Genomic DNA, 26,245 nt, shown 5'->3' with positions numbered 1-26,245 from the left:
CCAATTGTTCCCACTTTTTTCCATTTTTTTTTAAAAACTTGTCTTGACTATAAATATTTTATATTTCTTTTCTGTACCTGCTTTCAATACTTTTATTTTTTTTCGATACTGGTAGTACCTAAACCTTCTTTTTCGATGCCATCCTGGTATCGTTTCACGGTACCCAGCCCCACTAATGACCAATGCTTTGTCCCATATAATCTTTGTTAATGCCACGCAATCTTGAGGTATCTTTTTTTTCTCTTACTTAATGGTTATTTCACCTTGTTTATTTGAAAAGGCCACTTTGGTTATCACACCTTTTTCCCCGTTACCTTCGCTCACTTATTTACAGTCCCTATGGATATTTCAAGTGTAGACGTTATTGCTGTAGATCAGTGGTTCCCAACTTTATTCTCTCTGTAAGCTTTTTTGTTTTACCAGAGGATCGGCAACAAGGAAGGCAAAGGGAAGACATTTGTTGTAATTTCAATAAAAATACAATGTTGATAAAGGTATTAATCAATATAAAATAAAATGTCATCACTTTCTTATCTAGATTGGTTGGGAATCACTGCTCTAGGGTGAAAAATATCTCGTAGCACCGCCTTGTTCTACTGTAAACTCAACACTTGCATGAAACAAAGAACTAATTTTAACATCATATGTATCGTTCATGCTTTCAGTTACCAGTACAAGAGTTGTAGTTGAAGAGTCAGTTGTATCGAGGGTGACCAAAATAGTCATCAGCACTTAAGTCGCAAGTATTTTCCTGAGTATTATGCAGTTTTCCTTGTTGAGACGATCTCACAAATTCAGACCGAAGGATAGTTTGAAGGCCATCTCCACCGGGATCTCGGGGACAGAGTCGTGGAAACAAACGTAAAACTCCTGCGGCACCGGCTCCAGCAACATCCGCCTTTAAAAAGAGCAAACAAACACAAGAGGAGTGGGTTTCATTCAATTCAACAGCCCAATATCACAATAGCAATCGACTCACGCAAAAACTGGTGAAAGGTTTGGGAAACTGATGAGCCAGGTCGGAAATAGTGCTTAGCAAGAAGGTTAGAAGCTGTCAGAACATGTGCAGTAGTTCTTCCTCAGAATTCACTAATGCATCTTATGAAGCCAAGGCGTAAGTTCAACCTGGAAGACTGATTTCAGTGTCTCTTATCTCCAGCGATTGTCACACCTTCAACTTCGCCCTCAGTCCCACGTTTGGGGAAGCCATCCCTAACGCTAACCTACCCATCCATACTAACTTTAATCTATATCGATGTTGACTGCCGGGGTCTGATCCCTATAAATATATATACCAATAAATCTTTCTCATCGCTGCTTTTGTATGTCCAGTCTATTCAGGTTGAATTTACTTAAAGCAGAACTAAGTAACTCGTGCCCCTAGAGGCCATAAGCGCCTCTGCAGGTGTCGTAGCATGTTGCGTTTTTTTACTCATTAATTGTCCATGAGTAAATACTACACTGACAGAAAAGACAAAGGGAGAGAGGGAGATTGTACATCCAATTACACAATGGAGATCCTTTTTTACACTCAAACTTGGCTGCATACTGTTTAAGTGGTGCTAGCCCACAGTTAGCTTTGCCCGTTAGCCTGTTAGCATCTTCGTCGTGATTCCATTAGTGTGTATTGGTGATTCCAACTCAGAGGCAGCAAAGTTGCAATTGTGGTTTTCTGGCCAGAGACACCAGGGGGAGATGAAAGACCCCCCAAACATCCCATTAACACTGGGAAGGTAAGGTTTTATTAAAGTAAACAAGTTACTTAGTACTGCTTTAAAGTCCAAAAAAAATAAAAGTTTTAGGTGCAGATGTGTGTAAAGACTCAACTTCATAAGAATCGTATAAAACGTAATAATATTTTGAACCAAAACCGCATTCCTGTCCATTATTATGTCACAGCGTTAGACACAGGAGTCAGACCTACCCTATAACCCAGTAGGTCATGGTGGGCGCGGGTCTCTTCTGGTCGGTCCAGTTTTGGGGTTTACACTGGAACAGAACCCCATGTTCCTTGACAGGACCCAGACCCCACCCTCCGCGCTGAGGTCTGCCGCCCGCCCGCCTGCCCTGGGACAGAAACGCAAACACAGGCTCAGCGCTCACGTCCACACGAGGGGGAGAGAGGTCCAGGACAAACACGGGAGATTAATGACGCCCGGCGCAAAGTAAACGGGAGCTGAGAGGCTGCGGGCCAGGATTTATGGACTACTGCGTTAGCGGAGGTTAATTTGGGGGATATAAAAACACCCCAGCTCCCGACTCACCTTGTGCGGGAGGCTCTGTCTGAAGGCGTCCCGGATGGAGAGGCAGCAGTGGTGGAAGTTGCGTATGAGCTGGGGGTGGATGGAGCCGCTGAGCTGGGACACTTCTCTGTGAGTGGGAGCGATGAACACGCCCCGAACGCTGTCCATCAGAAGGAAGTGAAACAACGTGTTCTCCGCGCCACTGCTCAGTCTAAAAGGGGGATGATAGGCAAATAAAACGGCATTAAAGCTTAGTTCTAGGTGAAAAGAGATGGTAATTTTGGCCTCACTCACTTAATGGTGTCATACATGTCCTCTGTCTCTCGCTCAGTCAGAGTTTTCTTCAAGGTGCCCAGGTAAAAGGGGTTTGGATGCTTACTCCTGGGGCTCTGGGGAGAAAGAGACATAACATAAGACTGTGGTTCTCCTAAGAGTTTAATCAGCAATATTGAAAACTGTCTTGGGTGTGATCCAAAGACCAAACCTACCTTGAACAGTCCCCCGCTGCCTCCACTCCCATCAGACCCCCCGGACCCCAGAGAGTCTCGTCTGACCCCGAACCTCCGGCCTGAGTCCGGGGTGGAGCGTGGACTGAGCCCCTGTGCCCTCGACGTCCCGCCCACACTGCCCTCCTGCCCCTCGCTGCCGCTGTCCGAGAGACTCCTCTGAGGGCTGGGCTTCCGCGACTTCTCCCCGAACAGGCCGCGACCCCGGGCGCCCGAGCCTTTGACGGCCCCCGCCAGTTTGCTGAGGACGGGGGAGGCGAGGTTGTCCAGGCGCTCCCGGGCAGAGGACGCGGGGAGGAACCAGTCTGCGCAGGACAGGCACGGAGCCGCGGGGGCGCTGAGGCGCTCCTCTATACCCCCCTCCAGCACTTCCAACTGCAGCAGAGTGGCCTTCACCTGAGAGGAACAGAGCAGGGTGAAGAGTTCCATCCTTTCTGATTAGCACGTCTTGGATCTTGTCCCCAAATTTAACAACATGTTTCTATTTTTTAGCACAGAGAGCAGGGACAGAGCTTCATTATGTATTTTGCAGGTAGTTGGTATTTATCCCTTGCTCCTATTCGCTGATCAGCTGTTTCAGTAAAGAGAGAGAAGAAGAAGAAGAAGAAGGGAATAATCTAAGCTGTAGTGAACTATGGTGAATGTTTTTAATTTCTTATGAAATGATTAAGTTTAGCAAGAGATCGAGAGGTGAGGAAAGCATTTCCTGGATATGTAGGACAGGAAGAGCCTTTTGGGAGCTGCCATTGGAATCGCACTACTAATAGACTAATAGTCACTGGAGAATGTTCAAAGATGCGCAAGTGGCTCAAAACACAACTCCAGGTATGCTTTTGATAAGAGAATAACTTTGGAACATGGTAAAAAACTCTAAAAAGGCTTTTTTGCATAACATCCCCCTTTGAGTGAAGGTTAGAGACATAAGTAAATTGTCAGGGCCAGGACTTAAGCTCCTAAAGCAGAGACAGGCGATGTGACCTCTGACCTCACTACTGTTCAGAGCAATATAACAACATAATGTACCAGTCAGTTGTCAGTCAGATGATAACAAACCTGTCACCACAAAACAACTTCACACTTTATGCACAGTGCAGTTCTCAGCAGTTCCTCTCCTGGTTTACGACACGTCAACTTAAATAAAACGACAAGAAACACTTTGATTTAAAAAGTCAAACCTGGTCGACATAAACGGAGTCAGGTCCTGGGCAGCCCCCAGCAGGAGACGCACAGCCTCCAGCCTCCAACAGCACACACTGCATGAAGTGTCTCTGAGGGACAGATATCACACACAGTAATACATAAGTCAAAATAGCTGGAGTGTTATTAACCACTATGTGCTGCTTATAAACTTCCATACCAGTCCGACGATGAGCAGGAAGTATCTCCCCTGCGGCGTGCTGTATCCCGGGGCGGCTGCTGCTCTCTGCTGTGGAAACACCTCCCTCCAGATCACCAGCTGCCCCACCCTCCGCTCCGAGGCCAGCGGCAGCAGGCAGTAGTGCTGACAGTACAGGCTCACGTCCAGCAGGTCCTCTTTGGGCAAGTGGTTCGCGATTAAATACGACTGAAAGGAGAACGAAAACATTTGAATGCCAAGTATTTTTGCTGAGAATGTTGCAGGTGCGTGTGGAAAGCAGGAGGCGAAGAAGTCTAGTCAATCAAAAAGTCACAACTGTTTATACAAAAGGCTCATAAATTAGGATGATAGCTTAAGTAGCTTTTTGAAAATCCATATTTAACAGAGAAGGGGATCCTGTTGTACATGTTTTCATCCAGAGGAAACCAGCAGTCACAGGGAGAACATGCAGACACCACACAGAAACTCCCAGCAGAGCAAAGGAATCAAACCCTGGACCACACGTCTTGCTATGACGAAAGACTAGAGCGTTACTAATAGATTTATTCTTATTCTTTATGGCTTATTTTACTGATTTATGCTTTTCAAAACTTTGGCCGAGGCAGCAGCGAGTTTCCAGCCCGAGGTGAGTGTGACATGTACCTTATAAAACAAACAGGAGCCAAGAATCACATACATTCTCCTCAAACCAAAGTAGTCTTCAGACTGTAAAGGAAAGGCACAACGTTAGGCGCGGGACAGGCTTCAGTTCAAACGCTATTTTTATTATGAACACGGGCCAGGGGCGGACTGGCCATATGTCCATTCTGGAAGAGCACAGAAGGGCCACTGGCTCTAGGGCCACCGGTCCCGCCTTAACCGAGCTTTACCCAAATCTAAAAGCTAAAAAGAAAAGCATCAAAATAGTGTCAAAAAAGAGGATGAAAAGAAAACGAAAATGTGCTGTAAAAGCAACAAAAAATGTGATGAAAAGTCAACAAAAACACAACAAAGCAACGAAAAAAGCAACAAAAAGGCCACAAAAACATGACAAAAACACAACAAAAAATTATAGAAAAAGTGACAAAAACACAACAAAAAATTATAGAAAAAATGTGACAAAAACACAACAAAAAATTATGGAAAAAATGTGACAAAAACACAACAAAAAGCCACAAAAAAGTAATGAAAAAACAACAAAAATATCACAAAGAATGAGGCGACTTGACAAAAAGCTACAATCACTTTTGTAGGTCTCAGCTTTCAAATGAGGTGTTACACTGTTCCTCTCCAGTCGAGAAGCTTTTAGATTTGGGTAAAGCCAAACTGGAGAAAACACGCTCCGTTAAGGCGGGTGGTAATTTGGGCCAGGCTGGTCAGAGTCCAGGGCTGTTTTACAGTCCCAGTCCGCCCCTGAACACGGGTCGGGACGGGGACAAAGGCAGCCTACCATTTCCCCAAAGTCAGATGATTCAAAGTCAGAGAGAACAGTGTCCACTTCCATCTGCAAAACAAGAGGAAACATTGAGATGATGGTACACAAAATGGCCACTAGAGGGCGACAATAAATGGAGTCACACATCATGAATCTAGTACACAGTCACTGATCTTCTGACTTGTAAATCACAGTGCTTACGTAACAGACTTTAAATTTCCTAGATACTGGCCTTGATTTCTGGAGGCAGAGTGAGCCACTGTACAGCAGGCAGCCCTTCCAGGAACAGCGTCCCGGAGAGGTCAGGAGGGGGCGTTGTGTGCCCCTCTCTGAGACGGGAGGGCTGGATCAGCTGCTGGAAGAACAGGCAGAAGAAGTGGTCCAAGCGGGGCGCATGGTCCGCCGCACAGAAGGCACTGTGGATTAAGCCATGAAGATAAAATGTTAATGAAAAAAAGGGTTAAGAAGGATTCTAAACACTAAAAAGCCACACTTATAACCTCTGATGAACTTTGTTATATTTGTATCTATTCTAAACAGAGATGACATAATGGGTTTTCTGCCGAACCTGTCCAAAGAGCTGTACATGACTTTTAGAGTCCTCACTACGTCTCCCACGACCGTCTGCAGATACAGCAGAGGAACCCTGGAGAAACAAGGACATGTCAATCCAGACTCACATACAGTTTCAGTAAAAAAAACTTACTACTGTCTAATACCACCAGACAAACCAAGCATTCTCTCTTTATTGTCCTTTTACAAACCTCTTAAATAGATGAGTGAGTTTGAATGGAAAACCAGGGAAGGTTAGTGACTCATCTCGGGAACCACAGACAATAAAATGTGCAGCGGGCGACTGAACAAAATCCCAAACGTTTTACCAGATCGTCTGCTTTTGAAAACGTCCAAATCAAGCACAATGTATCTGAATCTTTCAACTTTTCCTCATCAAAAATATACCTCAAGAAGTATTTTGCATCAGGCAGTACTTTCCTCTTCTTCTGCTGAAACGCTACACTCTGTATTGCCTGGGTTTTGTTGCCCTCTGCATTTTTATCACAGCACCGATGATGTGTTGTTCTACCTCTCGGCGGGCAGCCCGATCACCAGCAGGTTGTTGTTCTCCTTCCAGTAGCCCACATGCACCAGATGTTTCCCGAGCAGCAGAGACGAGCTGTGGACGGACAAAACAAGTCTCTGTAAATAAAGGTTTTGCAACAGTGGTTACTCTTGAAAACGTACAAATATGCCAAATGCCAGGAAATGATGGTTGCGTTTTCAGGTTTAATACACTGGTACATTGGCTCTTGTCCAAAAGTTACAAGTCCAGTCTTAACCTCTTAACCTCCTGCCAGAATGGAGCGCTTTTTCTGCAGAGTGATGAAAACGTGACAAAAAGGCTTCAAAAAAGTGATGAAAACCCAACAAAAAGCCACAAAAAAGTGACAAACATGTGGCGAAAACACGACAAAAGAGCACCAAAAAAAGCAATGAAAAAGCAACAAAAAAGAGACGAAGACATGAGAAAAATGCTTCAAACAAGTGACATAAAAACGTGATGAAAAAACCCAACAAAAATCGAGAAAAGGGCAACAAAAAACATGCAGGAAAAGCAAGAAAACATGACAAAAAAAGAGACGATAACACGACAAAAAAGTGACAAAACAGAGATGAAAATATGGCTAAAAAGTGACAAAAAAGAGACGATAACACGACAAAAAAGTAAAAAACAAAGAGACGAAAATATGACAAAAAGTGACAAAAAAGTGACAAAAACATGACAAAAAGAGACAAAAACGCTTCAAAAATGTGACAAAAACATTTGGGTAAAGCCGAACTGGAGAAAATGTGCTTGGTTCAGGTGGGGAGGAAGAGGTTAAGCTCCATATGTGCTTCATGTTTGCTAACGACTGTTGTTGAGACATTGGGCTTTCAGGCTTTATAGAAATCAAATGTACCAAGAATCTGTTTAAAGGAACAGGCCAGCGTTTTTCCAAACTGAGAGATGTTCTTACCTGAGCTTAGACGAGTTAATACGTACCTGTCAGGTCTTTGTGCCCGTGGAAGAGCGTGGTCGCTTCCAACTTAACCCCCGTTTGGAGCTATAGGAATATACTGCGAGAGGCCGAATGCAAACAACAGCACAAAGACCAGACAGATACGCATCAACTCGTCTAAGCTCTGGTAGTAAGAGCACATGTCAGTATGTAAAAACGGTGGCCTGTTCCTTTAAACGCTACATCTAGCTCATTGTATCCAGTGTAATTACACATCAGCGTGTTGTACCTGAGGATCTGGCCTCCAGTGACGTTCTCCAACATGTCGCACAGGGTCAGAAAGATGCCCCTGACGCCTTTGAGCTGACGGGACGCTTCAGACACGGGATACTGGTACAAAATCTCCTCCTACAACACACATCAGTTAATTCAGTTGATTTACTAAGAGACAGTACAACCAAAATCAGATTTTTCTCGTAATATAGCGCCGCTAAAAACAGCTTTTGAAGGTACAGTTCATGTGACCTGACGCTGATGCTGCAAAAGCGTTCAAATAAGTCTACTTGAACAAAACATCAACTTTGCCAATACCCTAAGGCCTGATTATCTAAGAATCGCTCATATTGGCCTGATATATTGGTCTATCTCTTAAATCTTTATGCAAGTAATGGTAAAAATTACCACATTTCATCTCAGAGAATAAGCAGAAAACATCTGGTTTAAGCCACCAACTGGAAAATGCCTCTTAAACCCAGATTTATGTAATATTCAATTATGGACAACACAGGAATGAATGGATGTGTTTGGTTTCCTCCAGCTCATGTCAAAGTGGTTTCATGTGGGATACGAAACACTAAAAATGAATTGGCTGTTAAAAGAAATGCACGTCAGACGAGCTAAATAATGACAGAAAGATTTATTGGGTAGTTGTAGTGTTTTGGTCCCGTAGTATCCCACAAAGTAGAAAGGCCAATTCAGATTCACTCTTCTTCGTGAGATTAGTATTCCATGCAGGAACTGGCGGCTTTTGGAAGAGGGAAAGCGGTCGGGAAGCCAGAGGGCAGAGCGGTGGGTGGTGAGGCTGAAGACGTGAATGAAGTCTTGGCTTCAACAATAAAGGCGAATAAACGGCCAAGAAATAGCCCGCTGCCTCCTGTCAAAGCCGTCTGCTGCCACGGGGAAACAGTGCTGCGCTGTGCAAAAAGTCTATGGGCAAAGTTTAAGAAGGGAAGTATAGAGAAGAGGGTTTATAAAGCACGAAAAGACGTCAAACCCCCCACTTGAACCGAGCACATTTTCTACAGTTTGGCGTTACCCAAATCTAAAAGCCTCGGAATATAAATGTCAAAATTCCGACAAAAACGAAAGGAATAAAAAAACAGACAAAAAAAGGGGCAAAAAAATATGAAAACGTGATACAAACACAATAAAAGAGTGACCAGAAAGTGGCAAAAATCAGAGACAAAAGTGACCAAAAGACAACAGCAAAAAAGTGACTAAAAAAATATGAAAAATGTGACAAAAATCAGGTGAAAAAGTAAAAAAAAAGCTACAAAAACACAACAGAAAAAAAGACAAAAAATATGAAAAAGTGGCAAAAATCCAATGGAAAAAATGGGTCGAAAATGCAATAGAAAAAGCCCCAATATAACAACAAAAGAGTGACGAAAAAGCATTAATAAAGTAGCAAAAATTCAATGACAACATGGCAACAACACAAGGAAAAAGATACATTTAGATCAGCTTAAATCACTCAAAAAAGCATTAAAAAAGGTGACAAAAAGTGACAAAAAATTAGTAAAAAAGCCACAAAAACACAACCGAAAAAGAGACAAAAAATATGAAAAAGTGGCAAAAATCCAATGGAAAAAATGGACAAAAATGGGTCGAAAATGCAATAGAAAAAGCCCCAAAATAGCAACAAAAGAGTGACGAAAAAGCAATGATAAAGAACCAAAAATTCAATGACAACACAGAGAAAAATATCAATCTAGATCAGCTTAAATCACTCAAAAAAGCAATGAAAATGTGACAAAAAGCCGCAAAAACACAACAGAAAAAGGGACAAAAAATATGAAAAATATGACAAATATCAGATGAAATACTGACAAAAATGGGTCAAAAATGCAACAAGAGAGTGACGAAAAAGCATTGAAATACAACTATAAAAGTGGCAAAAATCAGATACAAAAGTGACAAAAAAACAACAACAAAAAAGTGACAAAAACATTGAAAAAGTAGCAAAAGTCCAATGACAACACAGCAACAACACAAGGAAAAAGATCCATTTAGATCAGTTTAAATCAGTCAATAAAGCAATGACAAGGTGATAAAAATGGCAAAAAAAAGTGACAAAATAAAAAAAAGTCTTCGCTTTCAAATGAGCTCAACGTTTTAGAATTGGGTGAAGCTGAATTGAAGAAAATGCACTTGGTTAAGGTGGAGTAGTAAGAGGTTAAATTGCTAAAGGAAGAGTCAAAAGTTGGAGCAGACTCTTCTATTTCTGATCTGATTCTTATTCATATTTGTCCCATATTTCTCAACGGTGTCCTTTTGTTACAAGTCGCATGAAGATTTATTTAATATCAACCACAGGACTGAAGGAATCTAAGGGTCTTAGTCCACGAACTGCCATTTATAAAATCAACTGCGGGCCTCTGTGGCTCCAGACGAAACCACCTCTGCATCAACTCAGCTCCGCATCTCAGCTGAAAACATGAAGCAAAGAAGCACCGAGAGTCAAAAAACTGCCCACAGACTGTAATTATAACATACTGCAGGAGTCAACAAATGCAGAAAACAGACCATAATGGATTAGCACTTGGCGACGTAGCATTTTAAAGAGCATGTGGTTTACCAGGATGTTTAGAGCAATAAGAGAAAGTATTATGTGGTTCTAATTTACTGTATACCGAAAAAAAAAGGCATTGACTACTCACAACAGTTAGCAGTTCGGAAAATCTATCAGTAAAAAGGTCCAAAAAGCATTTCCTTCCTTTAGCGTTTCCTCCTAAATCTGTTTGTTGGATCAAAAAAGCTGAAGGATTCTGTGGCCAAGAAAATCTAAGGGGGATAAAATGATTTCTGTTTCCTTTCAGTAGCAGTTTATTCAATGGTCACTGTCCAAAACACTCTCCACGTGATGCATTTCTGACTGTTTTTACAACCAATTTGTGGATTTTTTTTCTATAGCATTCACTATATGCCTAACATGACGGAACCCAGACGACTCTTCTCCTTGTACTTTCCCTTTTTAAATGCCGTTTTATGAGGCTTCTTGGCCTTGAGCTCCTGGACCACAAACCATGATCGAGTTTCACCAAAACCCCTTCAGTTTCCAGCGCGAATGGAAAACTATGTGCACAGCCGAGACTGGACATCACCACCAGCTCATAGTCTGGGCTATTTGTCATTTTACATTCGCTGGTTTTGCAATGCGCTTTCATCAGTTTGTTACGTAAGAGACCTTCGCCTGCTAATGCTAAAGTTAATGTTAAGATTGTATCATCAGAGCGGGGGTTTTCTTGCCTATTTTAGGATAGATGATAACTAATCTTTAACCAGAAGCAATCCTTCATCTGTGGATTGATATAGAGCCCATATCCCAATAACTATCACTCAGAGAAATCCACTCGAGCAAATACAGTGTCCTGGGCCTCTGGGCTTCTGCCTCGTCTTTGATGGCCTGGGTGTTTTCCTAATCCAAAACACACTTTGTCCTACAGGCACATGTCCGGGTCATTTTCACCCAGCGATAGTGATAGAAGGTAGGGTAGGGTTTGTGTATTAATCAGGCAGTCTTGCCCCCTTTCAAGGTTGACATTCATTACTATTAGAAAAACAAAAAACACGCACATCCAGTCTGAATAGTGTGCAGGATCAAAGTAGAACACAAGGAGAAAAAGAAGGGTGTCTAAACAGCTCCCAAAAAAGTACTTATTAATTACTTACACCGTATGTAACGTTTCGGGCTTTGGCCCCTCATGTCTGAGGAAGGGCCCGAAACGTTACATACGGTGTAAGTAATTAATAAATACCTTTTTGGGAGCTGTTTAGTTGTGCGGACACCCATCTTTTTCTCCTGACATTCATTACTGCCACATTTACTTTGCTTTGCTCCTGTCGCAGAGTCGGTGTCTCTGGCCTCCCAGCAAGTGAGTAACACATAGTTATTTTAGTCAGCTGGTCATTTATACACATTCAAAATATGACAAATTTTGTTTCTCTCTCCTGCGGCTGTTTGTGCCAAGGACACTGAGCCTTCACCAGGGAAGTCTCACATATCCCAGGAATGGGTGGACCAACAACCAAGTTTCCATCTTCATTATTTTATTTTTTAGGATTTTTTTGTTCCCATATTCCTAATTTTCCAGTAATTTTGGAACATTTTTATCTGGTCCTCTCATGATGCTTTTCTTTCATTTTATCAGACATGACACAGTTTAATATAAAAGAGCAAATGTCTCATGTATTGTTTTGATAGATTTTGATGACTTTTTATCGGATGTATTATCTCGGGTAAAAATCACCCACCGTTAGTGGTGGTGTGATGAATTTGAGCGACAGTGTTTTAGGGTTTCATGTTTAGACAGAGCATGTTTGTTATGATCTGGGGTTACTGCAGTTAGTCGGGTCTAGATTGAGCAACACAATGTGCCCAAAGAATGAGATCAGCCGAGTGATCAGGTTATTCCGTTCATGGATTTCGGGAACAGGCATATTCCAAGATGACAGTGCCAGGATTCATCACGTTCTAAAAGAGGAGCGTAAAAACATCATATTCACACATGGATTAGTCACGACAGAGTCCAGATAATAATACCTTATTACCTCGACGTCCGCTATAAAGTCAAAGTGCTCCTAAGCTACAAAGGAACAGCTTGGTGGCTTCTCTTCACCCCAGTTTGGAGCTATAGGAATATGCTGGGAGAGGCTAAATGCTAACAACGTCTTTGGTCTATATGTGTGACTGAGTGCACGCACAAAGACCAGATATACATCAACTCGTCTAAGCTCAGGTTGGAACATATCTCAGTGTGGAAAAACGGTGGCCTGTTTATGTGTTTTTGATTGGAAAAAAGCTTTCTCTCTCCTCCAAATAAACACATCTGACTTGTTTGAGTTTTCTGCTGCTGCCATAGTGTGGGTGACTGATATCTCGCCAGGTTGCGGGGTCAGGCAGTGCATCTTGGTAGAGCGGGTCGACTCATGATCGGAAGGTTGAGGGTTCGAATCCCGCCTTCTGAAGGTGCACGCTGTCTGTGTACACTGGTGTATGAATGAGAGCGTGAACGGGTGAGTGGATCCCTCCTCTAAAGCGCTGCGAGTGCCTCATGAACCATTCATAATAAAGATACAGTGCATTATTTTATGTACATTGCAGAAAATACAAAGGCCAAGGTGTGGAAAGCAGTTCCAGCCATCCATCCATCTTCTTTTACTTTTCCGTTGCCAGGTCACATTGCACCAGCCCCTTATGGCTCCTCCTGCAGGTGGTAGGTCCACGGGAGGACGGCCTCACGATTTTAACCGGGCCTGTTGGTCTCTCATAAGGGGCTTCTGAACCGCTCTTTGTCTGACCCGTCACTTAGGACCTGTTTGCCATGGGAGACCCTGCCAGAGGCACCAAGCCCCCGACAACAGAGCTCCAGGATAATTTGGGTGCTCAAACCCCTCCACCACGTTAAGGTGGCGGTTACAGGAGGTAAAGCAGTTGTAAAAACCTAAATAACACACAGCCTACAAAGGGAGAAAATCATGCATTGACTTTTTAGAGCTTTTGTTCCCTCCCTTGCTGTTGTTCCCTCATCAAAAACATACGTGAGAGTGTTTTGAGCCAATCTTCCGCTGCAAATACTCGAAGTGCCGTGGCACCAGTTCATACAGTACATTGCTTCACCAATTTCCCCAATGAGTTCCTTCTGCGCTCCCACTTCGCAGCACAGCTCACCCCACCATCACACAGAGATAGATAATATAAAGAGCTGTGTTAGAGGTGACTGACCTCGTCCTGTGGAGAAGCCGAGTCCAGTTTGAGCGACAGGTACATGACGATGTGTGGGATGTGTTCGATGGACATCTGTAACTCGGCCGTGTCCTCCCCCCACAGCAGACGCACCAGCTGACTGACCGGAGGAGACCCTTTAATCCTGCGGGCCTCGAGCGCGTCCTCCACCCCGGCGCTGCTCACCGGGATGAGGGTTTCAAGGGTCAACCTCACCTAAAAAAAAGAAGACAGAGAAGTTTAAATTTGCATTCTCCATTCAAAATACATATCAATCTCACAAAAAAAACCTTCAGTAAAACAAGAGTGAAGATTGTTAAGTCGGTCGCTATCTTCTCATGGCTTTAATAATGAAAAGAATGAGTTCTGGGAAGCGTGTTGGCCCCGGTCCAGCCCGAGAGCGTTTTTGTGGGCTGTAAAACGTGCCATGACAACAAAAGGAAGACGACTGCAGTCATTATGTAATCAGAGAAAACACAGGGAGAGCAGAGAGAGAGAGAGTGACTGACGCTGACGTCCAAAACCAAAACAGCAGCGAAAACTAATACCAGGTCTGTGTCGGTTTAATCAGAACCAGACCGGAGCTGCACCACAGGCTTCTCGCAGAGTCAAATCAGCTTTACAGATAATACGCTCTCTGTCGTCCAGGAATTTACAGTTGTAGTAGATGTTATCACTAGTTTAGACCTGATTAAGCTTAAATTCTGTCTTAATATAATACTCATGTCTGGTTTTGAGAGACATTTGTTGTGTGTGAAAAGTTTGAGAACCACTGGTCTAGGACTTCAAGTTGATTTTTGGTCTTTTAATAGTTCAGTATAAAAGTCAGTATGAAATCAAATGCATCACACGGTCGACTCAACACAGAATTGTTTTTGTTTAAGGAGAAATAAAAGAGTTGGCCCGTTAAATTGTTGACTATAAAGTAAATTGCCACTTTGGAACACTGACTTCACAACTTACACAAAAAAAGAGGTAATTTGAAAACTGCATAGAAAGAGATTGCCTTTAGAGAATAACTGAGCACATTTTCTCCAGTTCGGCTTTACCCAAATCTAAAAACTGTGTAAAAAAAAAGGAGTCAAAATAGTGAAAAAAAACACAACAAAAATGCAACAAATGGGTGAGAGAGAGAAGAGGGCAGAACGTTTTTCCCGCAACCCTTGAACGCCTCACAGCCTCCGGTGCTGTTGTGATCATGAGGGGAAAAAAGACCTGACAGCTCCTGTGGATATTTGATTATTAAACAAAGGACGTTTCACAAGGATTTCAGCTGCATCAGAGCAGGTCGTTCAGATGTTTGTCAGTTCACCATCTCTTTGTAAACTTCTGTCATAATGCTAAACTGTTAGCCGCTAACTGTTGCTGCTGCGTCTTCTACTCCAAACATTTGCGATGTTTCCACGTGGTTGTGTTTACATGTTGCAGGGGCATGTGGGGCTGAGGCGTGTGTTTAAGATATATCGATATATTTCTAAATGAGATATGGAATTATGGAATTAGACCATATCGTGTATATCGGGATATTTCAAATTCAGATAAGCTATTAAGTAAACAAAAAGAAACAGATCATCTCAAGATGAACTTTAAAAAGGTTTATCTTAAACTGAGCTCTTTATCTTGTTATCTCTTTATATATAAATGCTGCCCTCAGAAAAAGTTTGACCTATTTAGATTTTTATTTGTATTTATTTAAATGTGCGCCTTACGGAGCTTTTCAATAAAACTACTCGCTGGCTTTAACTTTGACTTAACATTACATTGCACAGCTCTCACTTTGCGGACAAAATATCAGGATATAGATCGTACATTGATTTTCAACCTAAATAGTGCTATTTTACCAGAGTGACATTATTTGTTCGTAATTTGATGAATTTTACTTTAGCCATTTGTTTTTATACTTTGTTGTTTTAAGAATTATGTAGACTTATGTGCCTATTTCTCATGGTGTGACCAGGGCGGGGGGTCACGAACCCCTTTAACTGTTATAATGGGGGTCGTGGCTCCAAAAGGTTGAGAACCACAGGCTAATGCAACAAAAACATGTCAAAAAGTGTAAAACAAAATGATATAGAAGTGACAACAACGCAAGGAAAAATATTCGCTCAGTTCTGTAGGTCTCGGCTTATACAGTCCATAGGTTGTAAACTTCAGCCGAGAAGCTTCTAGATTTGGGTAAAGCTGAACTGGAAAAAATGTGCTTGGTTAAAGTAGGGGTTAAGAACTTAATAAAAAGGAAGCTTATACTATCTGGAGCTGAGAGTGTGCATTTCTAACCCAGTCATCGCTCTTCGAGAGTGCCTTCCGCTCTAACCACAGTCACCAGCCTCTGAACCAGGCGCCTCCATCTGGGCTCGCCGCCATTTTGGATCATTCTGGGTCTATTATTAAAGATCTGGATAGTGGTTAAATTACCCTAAGACACACCTTTCAGTGAATTTGTCTGGTTTATTCAACTCGGTGATAATCTCTTTCTCTTACAACTGAAATGTGGTGAGGATTTGAGAAGAAAGCCAATCGTTTGGTTTTTGGAAATGAACCCACCAGAAGGTCAAAAATGCTCGAGTGTGTTAAACTTAGATGGAGTTTTTTAAAGTCAGTGGCAAAGCATCTACATTTATAATCACACAGAACAATTTTGTGGGAATAGTTACTGTACATACAACACAATTATTCTGTCAGAAAAACAACTCTATTTAAGGATTTGGAGAGTCATTGTCAAACCAGGCATTTCAAAAAAACTGCATTTTTCCCAAAACCTCTCCTGTTTTTGTGAATGGTTGTTTCCGACTGCATCTTCCAAATACACAAGTCCGCTTCCTGTGGCACCGCCGTGTTGCCATCAACCCCAAATGTTCTCTATCATTTGCAAATTCCTACTTTTCATGCAGGACTTTTTTTTCGGTGAAAGCGCACGGCTGGAGGAAAGGGCTATTTGTGCCGCCGATCAAAGAATCATCTCGCTGTAATTGAAGGTTCTGCGAAGTTAGACGGCACGCACTGCTGCTCTCCTTACACGGCTTAGCAGCTCGCACAAAGCAAATGTGTTTTGAAGAGGTGAGTTAGCGCAGCACAATGTCAAAGTTCAAGCGTTAAGGCGAGGCAAAGAAGAAGGAGGTTTTTCAGAGTAAATGATTGGGGTTTTTACATCATGTAGATCAGGGGTAGGCAAGTTTGCTCGATGGGGGGCCGGTTTTCTTCATCGTCAAAAGACCAAGAGACCCTCCTATTGAAGCAACTGAAGTAAAGCATCACTTTCTACATATGCCAGTGTTATACATTATACACACTGGAAAAATGTCCATCTTAAATTAGATGAATCACTTAAAATCGCTTGAATAAAGTATTTTTTTATGTTAAATTTGAGTCAGTTTGAACTAATCTAAGATCAGATAAAAACACCAATGCCAATGACACAAATATAAATCCCACTGGAAATCAAACAAATTAACTTTTACTGTAAAAATTATTTATTTTTCACTTGAAATTATACAAAAATAAATGAATGAAGAAAAAACTTGTTCCATTGGCAAGAATGCGTTTGTTAAGTGGTTAAGGTGTGAGAAACTACAAAAAACTCTTTAATACCACAATCAATATTTCTGAAACTCAACAGAAAGTTACTGAACATACTTATTTATCAGGCCCAGTAGCCAAAAATGCCGAACCTACTGCTATAAAAGTAATATTTACCAAAATCGGTACTTCCGGTTTATTGGAGATAAATGCTAATGGCGCAGCAGCTACGCTAACCCCGGAAGTACTGACTTTAGTAAATATTACTTTTGTAGCAGTAGGTGCGGCATTTTTGGCTAATGAGTCTGAGAAATAAGTAGGTTCAGTCACTCCTCATTGAGTTTCAGAAATATTGATTGTAGTATTAAAGAGTTTTTAATGTTTTTTTTCTCACATATTAGCCGGTATGCTAGGACCAGGAAGCGGACCTGGATTTAAGTCATTTCTTAGTATTTTTAGAGTATTCTTTTAGGATTATGACCTAAAAGGGTGCTCTGTTAAGACATTTTAAGGAATTGGCAGTATTTTTCAAATTTCTGGAGTACTTTAACAGGCATTTGATCTCTGACTTGGATCATAATATTTCTCAAAATCATCTCGAGGGCCAGAGTTTGATGATGGAGGGCCGGTTTTTGCCCCCGGGCCTGACGTTGCCTACCCCTGATGTAGATATAACTGAGGGGGCAGGTTGTAAAGGAGCTCGGATTAGGACTAGGCCTGTAACAATAATTCATAATAATTAATAACTACACATAGGAGTACAGATTATTGCTGCCTTTGCTTTTACTACTGACCTGTGTCGGTCCAGGGATGCAGGACAAAACCCTCTCGATGTTTTCAGAGTTCACATCGACATCGTCCACAGCTACGAGCACGTCGCCTGAAACCAGACAAACATTTTCTATCGTCGACCAAACAACAATCGAGTACAGATTAAGAACGTTTGTCCACAATAAGAGAAATATATGATGAATCAATGTAATGAGCAACAGTCAGTTTGTGTACCACCATCTTATAGTACTTTAACCGAGCGCATATTCTCCAGTTCGGCTTTACCCATTTGAAAGCTAAGACCTGTAAAACTGTTTTTTTTTTTTTTGCCACGTTGTCACTATGTTTTTTCATATCTTTGTCATGTTTTTTGTTGTTTTCCATCGTCTTTTATTGTTGTGTTTTCGGCAGTTTTCTATCACATTTTGTTACTTTTTTGTAGCTTGCATGTTGCTTTACTCTTTAGTTATGTTTTCGTCTCTTTTTTCTTGCTCTTATTGTTGTTTTTTGCCATGTTTTTTTCTTGCCTATCAATCACTTTTCTGACGCTTTGTTGTCGTGTTTTTGTCAGTTTTCCATCACATTTTTGTCCCTTTTTTTGTTTTGTTGCCTTTCAGTCACTTTTTTGTGGTTTTTATGTTGCTTTTTCCTACTATTTAGGCATGTTTTTGTCTTTTTTTATCGCTTTTATTGTTTATTGTTTTATTGTGGTTTTTTCTTGCTTTTTTGTTTCATTTTCGTCACGTTTTTTGTGATTTTTATGTTGCTTTTTCATCATTTTTAGTCATGTTTTAATCTCTTTTTTGGTTGTTGTTTTTTTTTACATGTTTTCTTGATTTTCTTGTTGCTTTTTCGTTGTGTTTTCGGCTGTTTTTCATTGCGTTTTCATCAATCTTAAGTCATGTTTTCGTCTCTTTTTTTATTGCTTTCATTGTTGTTTTTTGGCATGTGTTTTGTGGCTCTTTTGCTGTTTTTTTGTCCGTTTATTGTTGCGTTTTCATCCTCATTCTCATTGCTATTTTGACGCTTTATTCAAGAAGCTTTTAGATCTGGGTAAAGCCGAACAGGAGATAATGTGCTCGGTTCAGGTGGGGGCTAAGAGGTTAATCCACTACAGTGACAGAAACAGTATAAAAAGTACAAACCGTCACCGCCGTCTGGCAGAGTCGACCTAACGCGCGCATGAACTCGCCACAATCTGAGAAACGCGGCTATATCTGGAATGTAACGACTTTGATTGTTTGGCTGGTTTTGTTAAATGCCTCCTTAAACAGGAACTTATGTGAGCGCGAGTCATTAGGGTTAAAGCTCGACGGGCATTCCTTTGTCAGCGTGTAAACAATCAACAAGAATCAGCCAAGAAGAGAGAAGAAAATCGCTTTGTGCACTTGGCGTCTGAACTGAAACTACAGTGGGTCAAAAAGAGAAAATAACGACTGAGTTTTACGCCAAACTTTAAAAAGCATGTACAACCAGTGCTTTATTGAGGAGCCAAACATCTGTCCGCAGCTGCAGTAAAGAGGGTAAAACTCCCGATATCTGATAAATTTAGGCTCAAAATGTAGAAACAGAACAAGATTGTGATGTCAAGCCCAGGGCTGGAAAATGAAAATGAACGTTGTGGAGACTTTCTGGATAAAGATGATTAAACGATATTTTTGCTCCATTTTCCCCCTATATTTTTTGTAATTCATGCCCCTAGAGGCCATAAGCGCTACTGCAGGTGTCGAAGCATGTTGCAGTTTTTTTTTACTCATTAATTGTCCGTGAGAGTAAATACTACACTGACAGAAAAGACAAAGGGAGGGATATTGTTCATCCAATTTTTTTTCACTCAAACTTTGCTGTAAATACTGTTTAAGTGGTGCTAGCCCGCAGTTAGCTTTGCCTGTTAGCCTGCTAGCTTCCTCTTCGTGATTCTATTAGTGTGTATTGGTGGCTCCAGTCCGTTGGCAGTCAAGTTGCAATTGTGGTTTTCTGGCCAGAGACACCAGGGGGAGATGAATCATATCATTAACACGTGTATTACCCCCAGAGGAACTATGGAAAGGATTTCTTAAGGTAAACAAGTTACTTAGTTCTCTTCCCCCCTCCTTAACTTTTGCTAAAGGTGTGAAACAGCGCCCCCAATTTGACGCTGGTGGTCAAAAAGTGTACTGCATCCATATTTACCATTGAGAATGAATGGAAGAGAGCAAAAGTAGGTCACTCTCTGGCGGGCCAACAGAATTGTGTCGGCCCCACTTTGGGCATCCCTGTTCTAGATGATTTATTGCCCACCTCTAATCAAGGCCTGCACAAAGCTCCATTATTATAATACGCACACTCCTTATTGGAGGCTCTTTCCCATCTGTTACTTGTTTGTTTATTGTTCATTAATAGATTACTTGTCTTAGAATGTAATAAGTAAGTTGACGTTATAACCACACTCTATAGCAGGAAACATGGCTTTAAAGTAGACCAAATTCTTACCAATGAGAAAATCCCCACACTTGGCCGCGGGACTGTTTGGGACCAGCCCGTGCACCGTCAGCCTGTCCTCTTGTCTCATGCCCTCAGAGTCCCAGGATGGACGATGGATCACCCCCAGCAGCGCCTCCAGCAGCCCCCCGTCTTCGAACAGAGGCACCGAGGAGGCGGACAGGCGTTTGGGGTTGAGGTAGACGCACACTTCCTTCAGCTGCTGCTGGACGGTCCCCCCGTGTCGCTGTCCGGGCTGGTTCTTCAAAATAGACGCCGGGACGTCCTTGCCCTTCCTGAGAGTTGATCTCCGCTTTCTTCGCAAAATCTTGGCCAGTCTCTTAAGCGTGGCGGTGCCTTTGGCTCGAGAGCCGCCGCGCTGCTTCCTGCCCTGCTCCGTGATGATTTCTGCTTCCTTTTCGCTAAAGCGGACATGGTTAGTGGACACTTGATGCGCGTTGGCCCGGGCCAGCTTTAGCTCCTCTTCTCCTTCGCTCAGCTCCAGGTAAAACAGCTCTCCGTTCTTTTGGATGTCGTCCAGCCACTCAGGCTCCAAGTCACTGCATTGACAAAAGAATGGTAACAAAAATGCAACAATAAAGCATAAGATTCAAGACTTTAGGGCAGTGCAGATAATAGCATTTCACTTCTTAACTAGTACCGGTACTCATTGAATTGTTGTTAGAAAAAAGTCCAACTGGAAGAATAATGTTGGCACCTTCCTCAATATTTAACCCCTCAAGCCCCGCCTTAACTTAGTACATTTTCTCCACTTCAGGTTTACCCAAATCTAAAAGGTCCTCCACTGGAGTCCTCAGCCTCTAGGCCAGAGCAACGCCTCTGATTTTGACTTTTATTTTGTCACATTTTTAAAAAAAAATTTTGTCTCTTCTTCATCTTGTTTTTGTATTTTGTCATTTTTTTTTGTTCCTTTCTTCATTGCTGGGACTAGATGCAGGTTGGTCATTTTATACTCACTACTGCCACCTCAGGTCTTACGTGTAACTGCAGGTTCTATATTAAGCTCGTGCATGACGACACTTCGGACCCAAAGTAACAACTTTTTGAGCAACAGAGCAGGATTTTAGAGGCAGTTGTGGTGAACAGGTCTGAGCTCATTCTACACATTAGGACATGGCTGGAACATGAAGGGGGAGGATGATACAGAATTTTAACATTTTCAAACTCCTTTAAAGGGTTAAAATTTGAGGACGGTGCGAACATTATTCTTCAAGTTGGACTTTTTAATGTTAAGAGATTTTAATTGTGTTTTCCTTACATACGATTGTGGTCGTTTTTCAGGAACTTAAGTTTTTTTTTAGAGCTGCAACTAACGATTATTTTGTCATCGATTAATCTATCGAATATTTTTACGATTAATCGCTTGGCTGTGAATGGTGTAGGGAAAAAAATTATCACATAAAGCTAAAGTGTTTGAGGACATGTTGATGGAGGAAACTTAAAGCAAATGTTTGTTGGAGGCTCTTGGCGCTAATTTTGCTTCTGATGGGATGAGACACAGATATTTATGAAATTTACAATGTACAAAACACTGCTTACCCTTACAATGAAAAACAAGGTAGGTTTTCATCAAAAAATACTACATTTTTGCTCTATTTGAGTCTGTGTGAACCAGAAAACATTAATCGATTACTAAAATAGTTGTCAACTATTTCAATACTCGATTAGTCCTTTCAGCCCTAGTTTTTTTTAATCAGTGGCAACACACAAGTCATGATGATGTCTCTGCCCTTCTGCACTATATCTAAACTATTCATCAGTATTTCTTTAGACACGCTTCCTAACCACTCTGATCATACCCCTTCCCTCGCTGAACCCCGAGGGGAACAGTGAACGGTCATCAAGAGTAGAAAGCATGAGGAATAAACCAAGTCTTTCTACCTGCTTCGCGCTCAGGAAAGAGTATCACCAACTCATCATCGTGGTTAGCGAGACCAAACACTTTAGAAACACATTTCTCAAGTCAAGAACTATAGAAATGATCCCTGAAAGTATAGTCTTAACTCTCTCAACGCTCTACACAGGCACTCGTACGTCAGGCACACGTGTCTCTATCACGGTGTCACAGAATAAAGTCAATGAAAAATCAAGACAAGGACATGCTCTACAAAACCAGCATCAGTTCAAATACACTGAAATACGTGTTATATATACGAGCTGATGTGTTGTTTCAGAAGTGGGGAAAGCTCAAAAGGTTCCTCGTGGTTGTGCAACTTCAAATGGCGACTATCATATTACTGAGGACGACATGAAACGTGCAATTATTATAAGATGAATGCTTACTTACAAGCTAACTACCTCCCAAATTGAAAACATGCCTCAAAGCTAAGAAAAGTGCAGGCTGCGGCGGTAAGACACTCCCTCTGTGGTTCACCAAAGACGCCTCACTTCAATCCCATGCGATTATGAAGAGGTTGGTCGTCTACTGCATTAATTCTATGTCATGTTACGAAGCAAATCAACTCGTATAGACCCCAAACTAATAAAGTGTTAAGTGGACTGAGCAAAAAGTTAGCAATTCTTACTCGGCGCTACTGTAACTTGAGGACTCTCCATCGCTGGTGTTGTCGTGTTCGCTCCCTTTTTCGTCGTTAACTTGGTGTCTGTGGATAACTGGACTCGGTGTCCCGCTACCCGACGCCATTTCCCGCACTTTAAGGTGCCGCAAAATCCGCAAAAGCGACCGTTCAAGACATTATCGAGCGCCGAAATTGCATTTTTTTTTTCCACGCCATGTTGCCAGAAGCAGCGGAGGAGGCGCCATGGTGATACCACGTGGTTAAAACAGAAGCCTGTGATTGGATGAACGCTGTGTTGCCCCTGACAACAGCGAAGCCTTGCCGCAGCAGCAGCAAGGGAGTCACTAAATTCTTGGCATTTCATCCGAGTGAGCGTTTTGTGAGTGGATGGAGCTCCGAGCGAAATGCCAAAACTTTAACCGCCTCCACCTGAACAGATCGCATTTTCTCCAGTTCGGCTTTATCCAAATCTAAAAGCTTCTTGAAAAGTGTATAATGTAAAAGCGAAACGTAAATGAGGATGAAAAGGCAACAAAAAAGTCACAAAACAAAAAGTTAGAAAAACGCAACAAAAAAAGAAAAATACGACAAAAAAGGGACAATACGAGGGGGGGAAAAAACACTTTTGTGGGTCTTAGCTTTCAAATGAGGCCTTCCACTCGCCTATATTAAAGGAATAGGCCACCGTTTTTATATACTAAGATATGTTCTTACCTCACTTTAGTCGAGTTAATATATCCCCGTCTGGTCATTGTCCGCGCGCTCTGTCACGCAAACGGAGCACATACGCAGCCTCTCCCATATGTGACATAGCTCCGAAAAAGCTCACGATAGAAGCTACCAAGCTCTTCCACGTGTTCCCTATTTAAATAAAGTTACGTGAAGTGTTTTCATGCGAAGTATATTTACACAGAAATGTAACGTGTCGATTTTATAAGCAAATAAAAAGGGGGACTATATTGTGAGGCGTAATGATACGAGGAGCACAGCGTCCGCGTAGTAACTCCTAAAGACTTCCCCCGCTCACTTCCGTCAATAACCTTTAGGAGTTACTGCGCGGACGTTTTACTCCTCGTATCATTACGCCTCACAATATAGTCCCCCTTTTTATTTGCTTATAAAATCGACACGTTACATTTCTGTGTAAATATACTTCGCATGAAAACACTTCACGTAACTTTATTTAAATAGGGAACACGTGGAAGAGCTTGGTAGCTTCTATCGTGAGCTTTTTCGGAGCTATGTCACATATGGGAGAGGCTGCGTATGTGCTCCGTTTGCGTGACAGAGCGCGCGGACAAAGACCAGACGGGGATATATTAACTCGACTAAAGTGAGGTAAGAACATATCTTAGTATATAAAAACGGTGGCCTATTCCTTTAAGCTCTCCTGACAAGAATAAACCTAGATTTGGGTAAAGCTGGACTGGAGACAATGCGCTCGGCTCAGGTTAAAGGGTCTCAGTGAAGTGCCAGAATTTGATCACATCAATGATTAAAGTGATATTCTGTAAGTTTGCAAAGTGAGGAGTGTTTGGGTGAAATGTGAAAGTAAACTCCTCCCCTCTTGGACCAGAAAGCCCTTCTTAGTTTGCGAAATTATGCGAGCAGGAACAGAATTTTGAAAGTAAACGCTCAAGCTCCTCCCCCTCCACTCCTGATTGGATCTGACAGGCTGGTTCACAGGAAAAGCTCATCTCATTGGTCAACGCGGGAGGATACTAGACTGTGATTGGTTGCTGAGATCCGGGAAGGAGGGACTTTACAAACAATAATTGAACTGCATTTGTACTTACTTTACATCAAAATGCAAAACCAGGTGGTCGATTTTGCACATTCACATTTTTGTTTTTTTGTTTTTTTACATTTAGACCTCCAGACTATCACTTTAAATATTAATAAAGCCACAAAGACACTGAAGATATGGGCGCAACAATAATGAAAGTGCACTGAGCTGTCACATCATAGCTTCAGATTCCACGAGACTGTTTAAATCCTCTCAGCTATTCGGCGATTATTTACTACAATAACTCCACCACGTGATCAGGGTCGTGTTGATGCTGAGCTGTTGTAAAAAGGGGAATAAAAAGCGTTTGACTGACCTGTGGAGGAGAACGCTGCGGATGGAGTCAAAGTCCTCGAAGTTTTTAGAAAAAGAGCTTCCATCTATGTAAAGGTTGCACATGATTGGTGCTTCATGGCTTCCCCAAAGAATTAGGCAAGCCTTACCTCCAAAGTGAATACACCGAGAGGGTAAGAAGAACGTCCGAGTATTTTTCACGACTTTTGAGCATGAGCGAGGGGGCGTTCACACTCATTTGCATTAAAAAAAACAAAAAAACAGTAGATAATGCGCTCGAGGCAAGATGTTGTCTGGAAACTGTTCCCCCAGCTCTGGTCTGTGCTACAGTCTGTCAGCTCAGCCTGTGTGTGGTTTTCTTGGCAGGTGGAGTAAGCGCGTAAACCCGCCTTTCTCCCCGAAGTGAAGGGCCAGCCCACCATTACGGCTTTAACCTCTTAACCCCCGCCCGAACCGAGCACATTCTCTGCGGTTTGGCTTTACCCAAATCTAAAAGCGTCATGAAAAAGTGTGTCTAAATAGCAACGAAAGAAAAACGAAAAAAAAAAAAAAAACGATGAAAAAGTGAGTAAAATAAGCGATGAAAATGCAACAAAAAAGCCACAAAAGTAACAAAAAGCAATAAAAAAAATATGGCAAAAATGTGACTAAAATGCAATGGGAAAAAAAACAACGCGGCAAGATTTTTTTCCATTTGTTTATTTTTTATTAGGTTACAAAAAGATGTTTGTATGGACAGCAAAAAGAAACACAAAAACACAACAGGAAAATAAACAATGAAAGCCAAAATAGATACAGACGGCATCTCCGGAATCGCCCATATATGGTCATGTTTGAAAACAGTTAAGGGGGAAAACAATTTTGAAAAAATCTAAACTTTCTATAATTATTCAAAAACTACTGTAACAAATGCTGAATTATGAATATAGTTTCTACTAAATAAAGATACAAAGACATGGAGAGGAGCAAAGTAGTTCAACAGCCCATAAATACATAAAAAAAACGGAGAATGCTAACATGATGCTACATGTTAGCATCGGGCTAACGCTAAGGTTAGCTAGCGCTAGCTACAACTGCCGTTTTTTCACTTCTACAGAACAATCTGCTGTGAGAAAATATCCACATGGGCCCGATTTACACAGGACTTTATTTGTATGTGATAAATAAGTTCATATTCCACCAGAAAATGGCTAAAAAGAGTGAAAAAGTGTGTTTCCCAAACGATTCTATTTTCCCCCTTGGCGAGGCCACGCCCCCTTCTATGACGAGATGCCGTCTGTACCCAAAAAACAAAAGTGAAATACAAGCATTTATTTTATGATAGATATTTTCACCATTGAAAAATAGGGTGAATATG

General features: G+C 41.8%; 1 protein-coding gene across 2 annotated transcripts; it reads right to left on the bottom strand.

Moving 5' to 3' along the window:
* Positions 1-650: 650 nt before the first annotated feature.
* intu (inturned planar cell polarity protein) lies at positions 651-25,122 on the bottom strand. Of its 2 annotated transcripts, none has more exons than XM_079580348.1 (17): positions 24,911-25,122; positions 20,281-20,828; positions 17,832-17,917; positions 13,522-13,737; positions 7,807-7,925; positions 6,605-6,694; positions 6,089-6,166; positions 5,753-5,936; positions 5,536-5,589; positions 4,749-4,811; positions 4,107-4,313; positions 3,925-4,017; positions 2,732-3,145; positions 2,538-2,632; positions 2,265-2,454; positions 1,925-2,067; positions 651-898 (listed from the first exon to the last, which is right to left on the bottom strand). In XM_079580348.1, exons 1-17 carry the CDS (start codon positions 24,991-24,993, stop codon positions 787-789), a joined length of 2,775 nt encoding a protein of 924 aa, XP_079436474.1. In that variant the 5' UTR covers positions 24,994-25,122; the 3' UTR covers positions 651-786. The 2 variants fall into 2 exon arrangements, with proteins under 2 accessions (XP_079436474.1, XP_079436473.1); XM_079580347.1 differs by lacking the exon at positions 24,911-25,122 and adding an exon at positions 22,815-23,037.
* Between the last annotated feature and the right edge of the window lie 1,123 nt (positions 25,123-26,245).

The sequence above is a fragment of the Gobius niger genome, assembly GCF_951799975.1.
Source record: "Gobius niger genome assembly, chromosome: 21".
Lineage (NCBI taxonomy): Eukaryota > Metazoa > Chordata > Actinopteri > Gobiiformes > Gobiidae > Gobius > Gobius niger.
The sequence above is the reverse complement of the archived record's forward strand: the minus strand, read 5'-3'. Positions and strand labels throughout refer to the sequence as shown.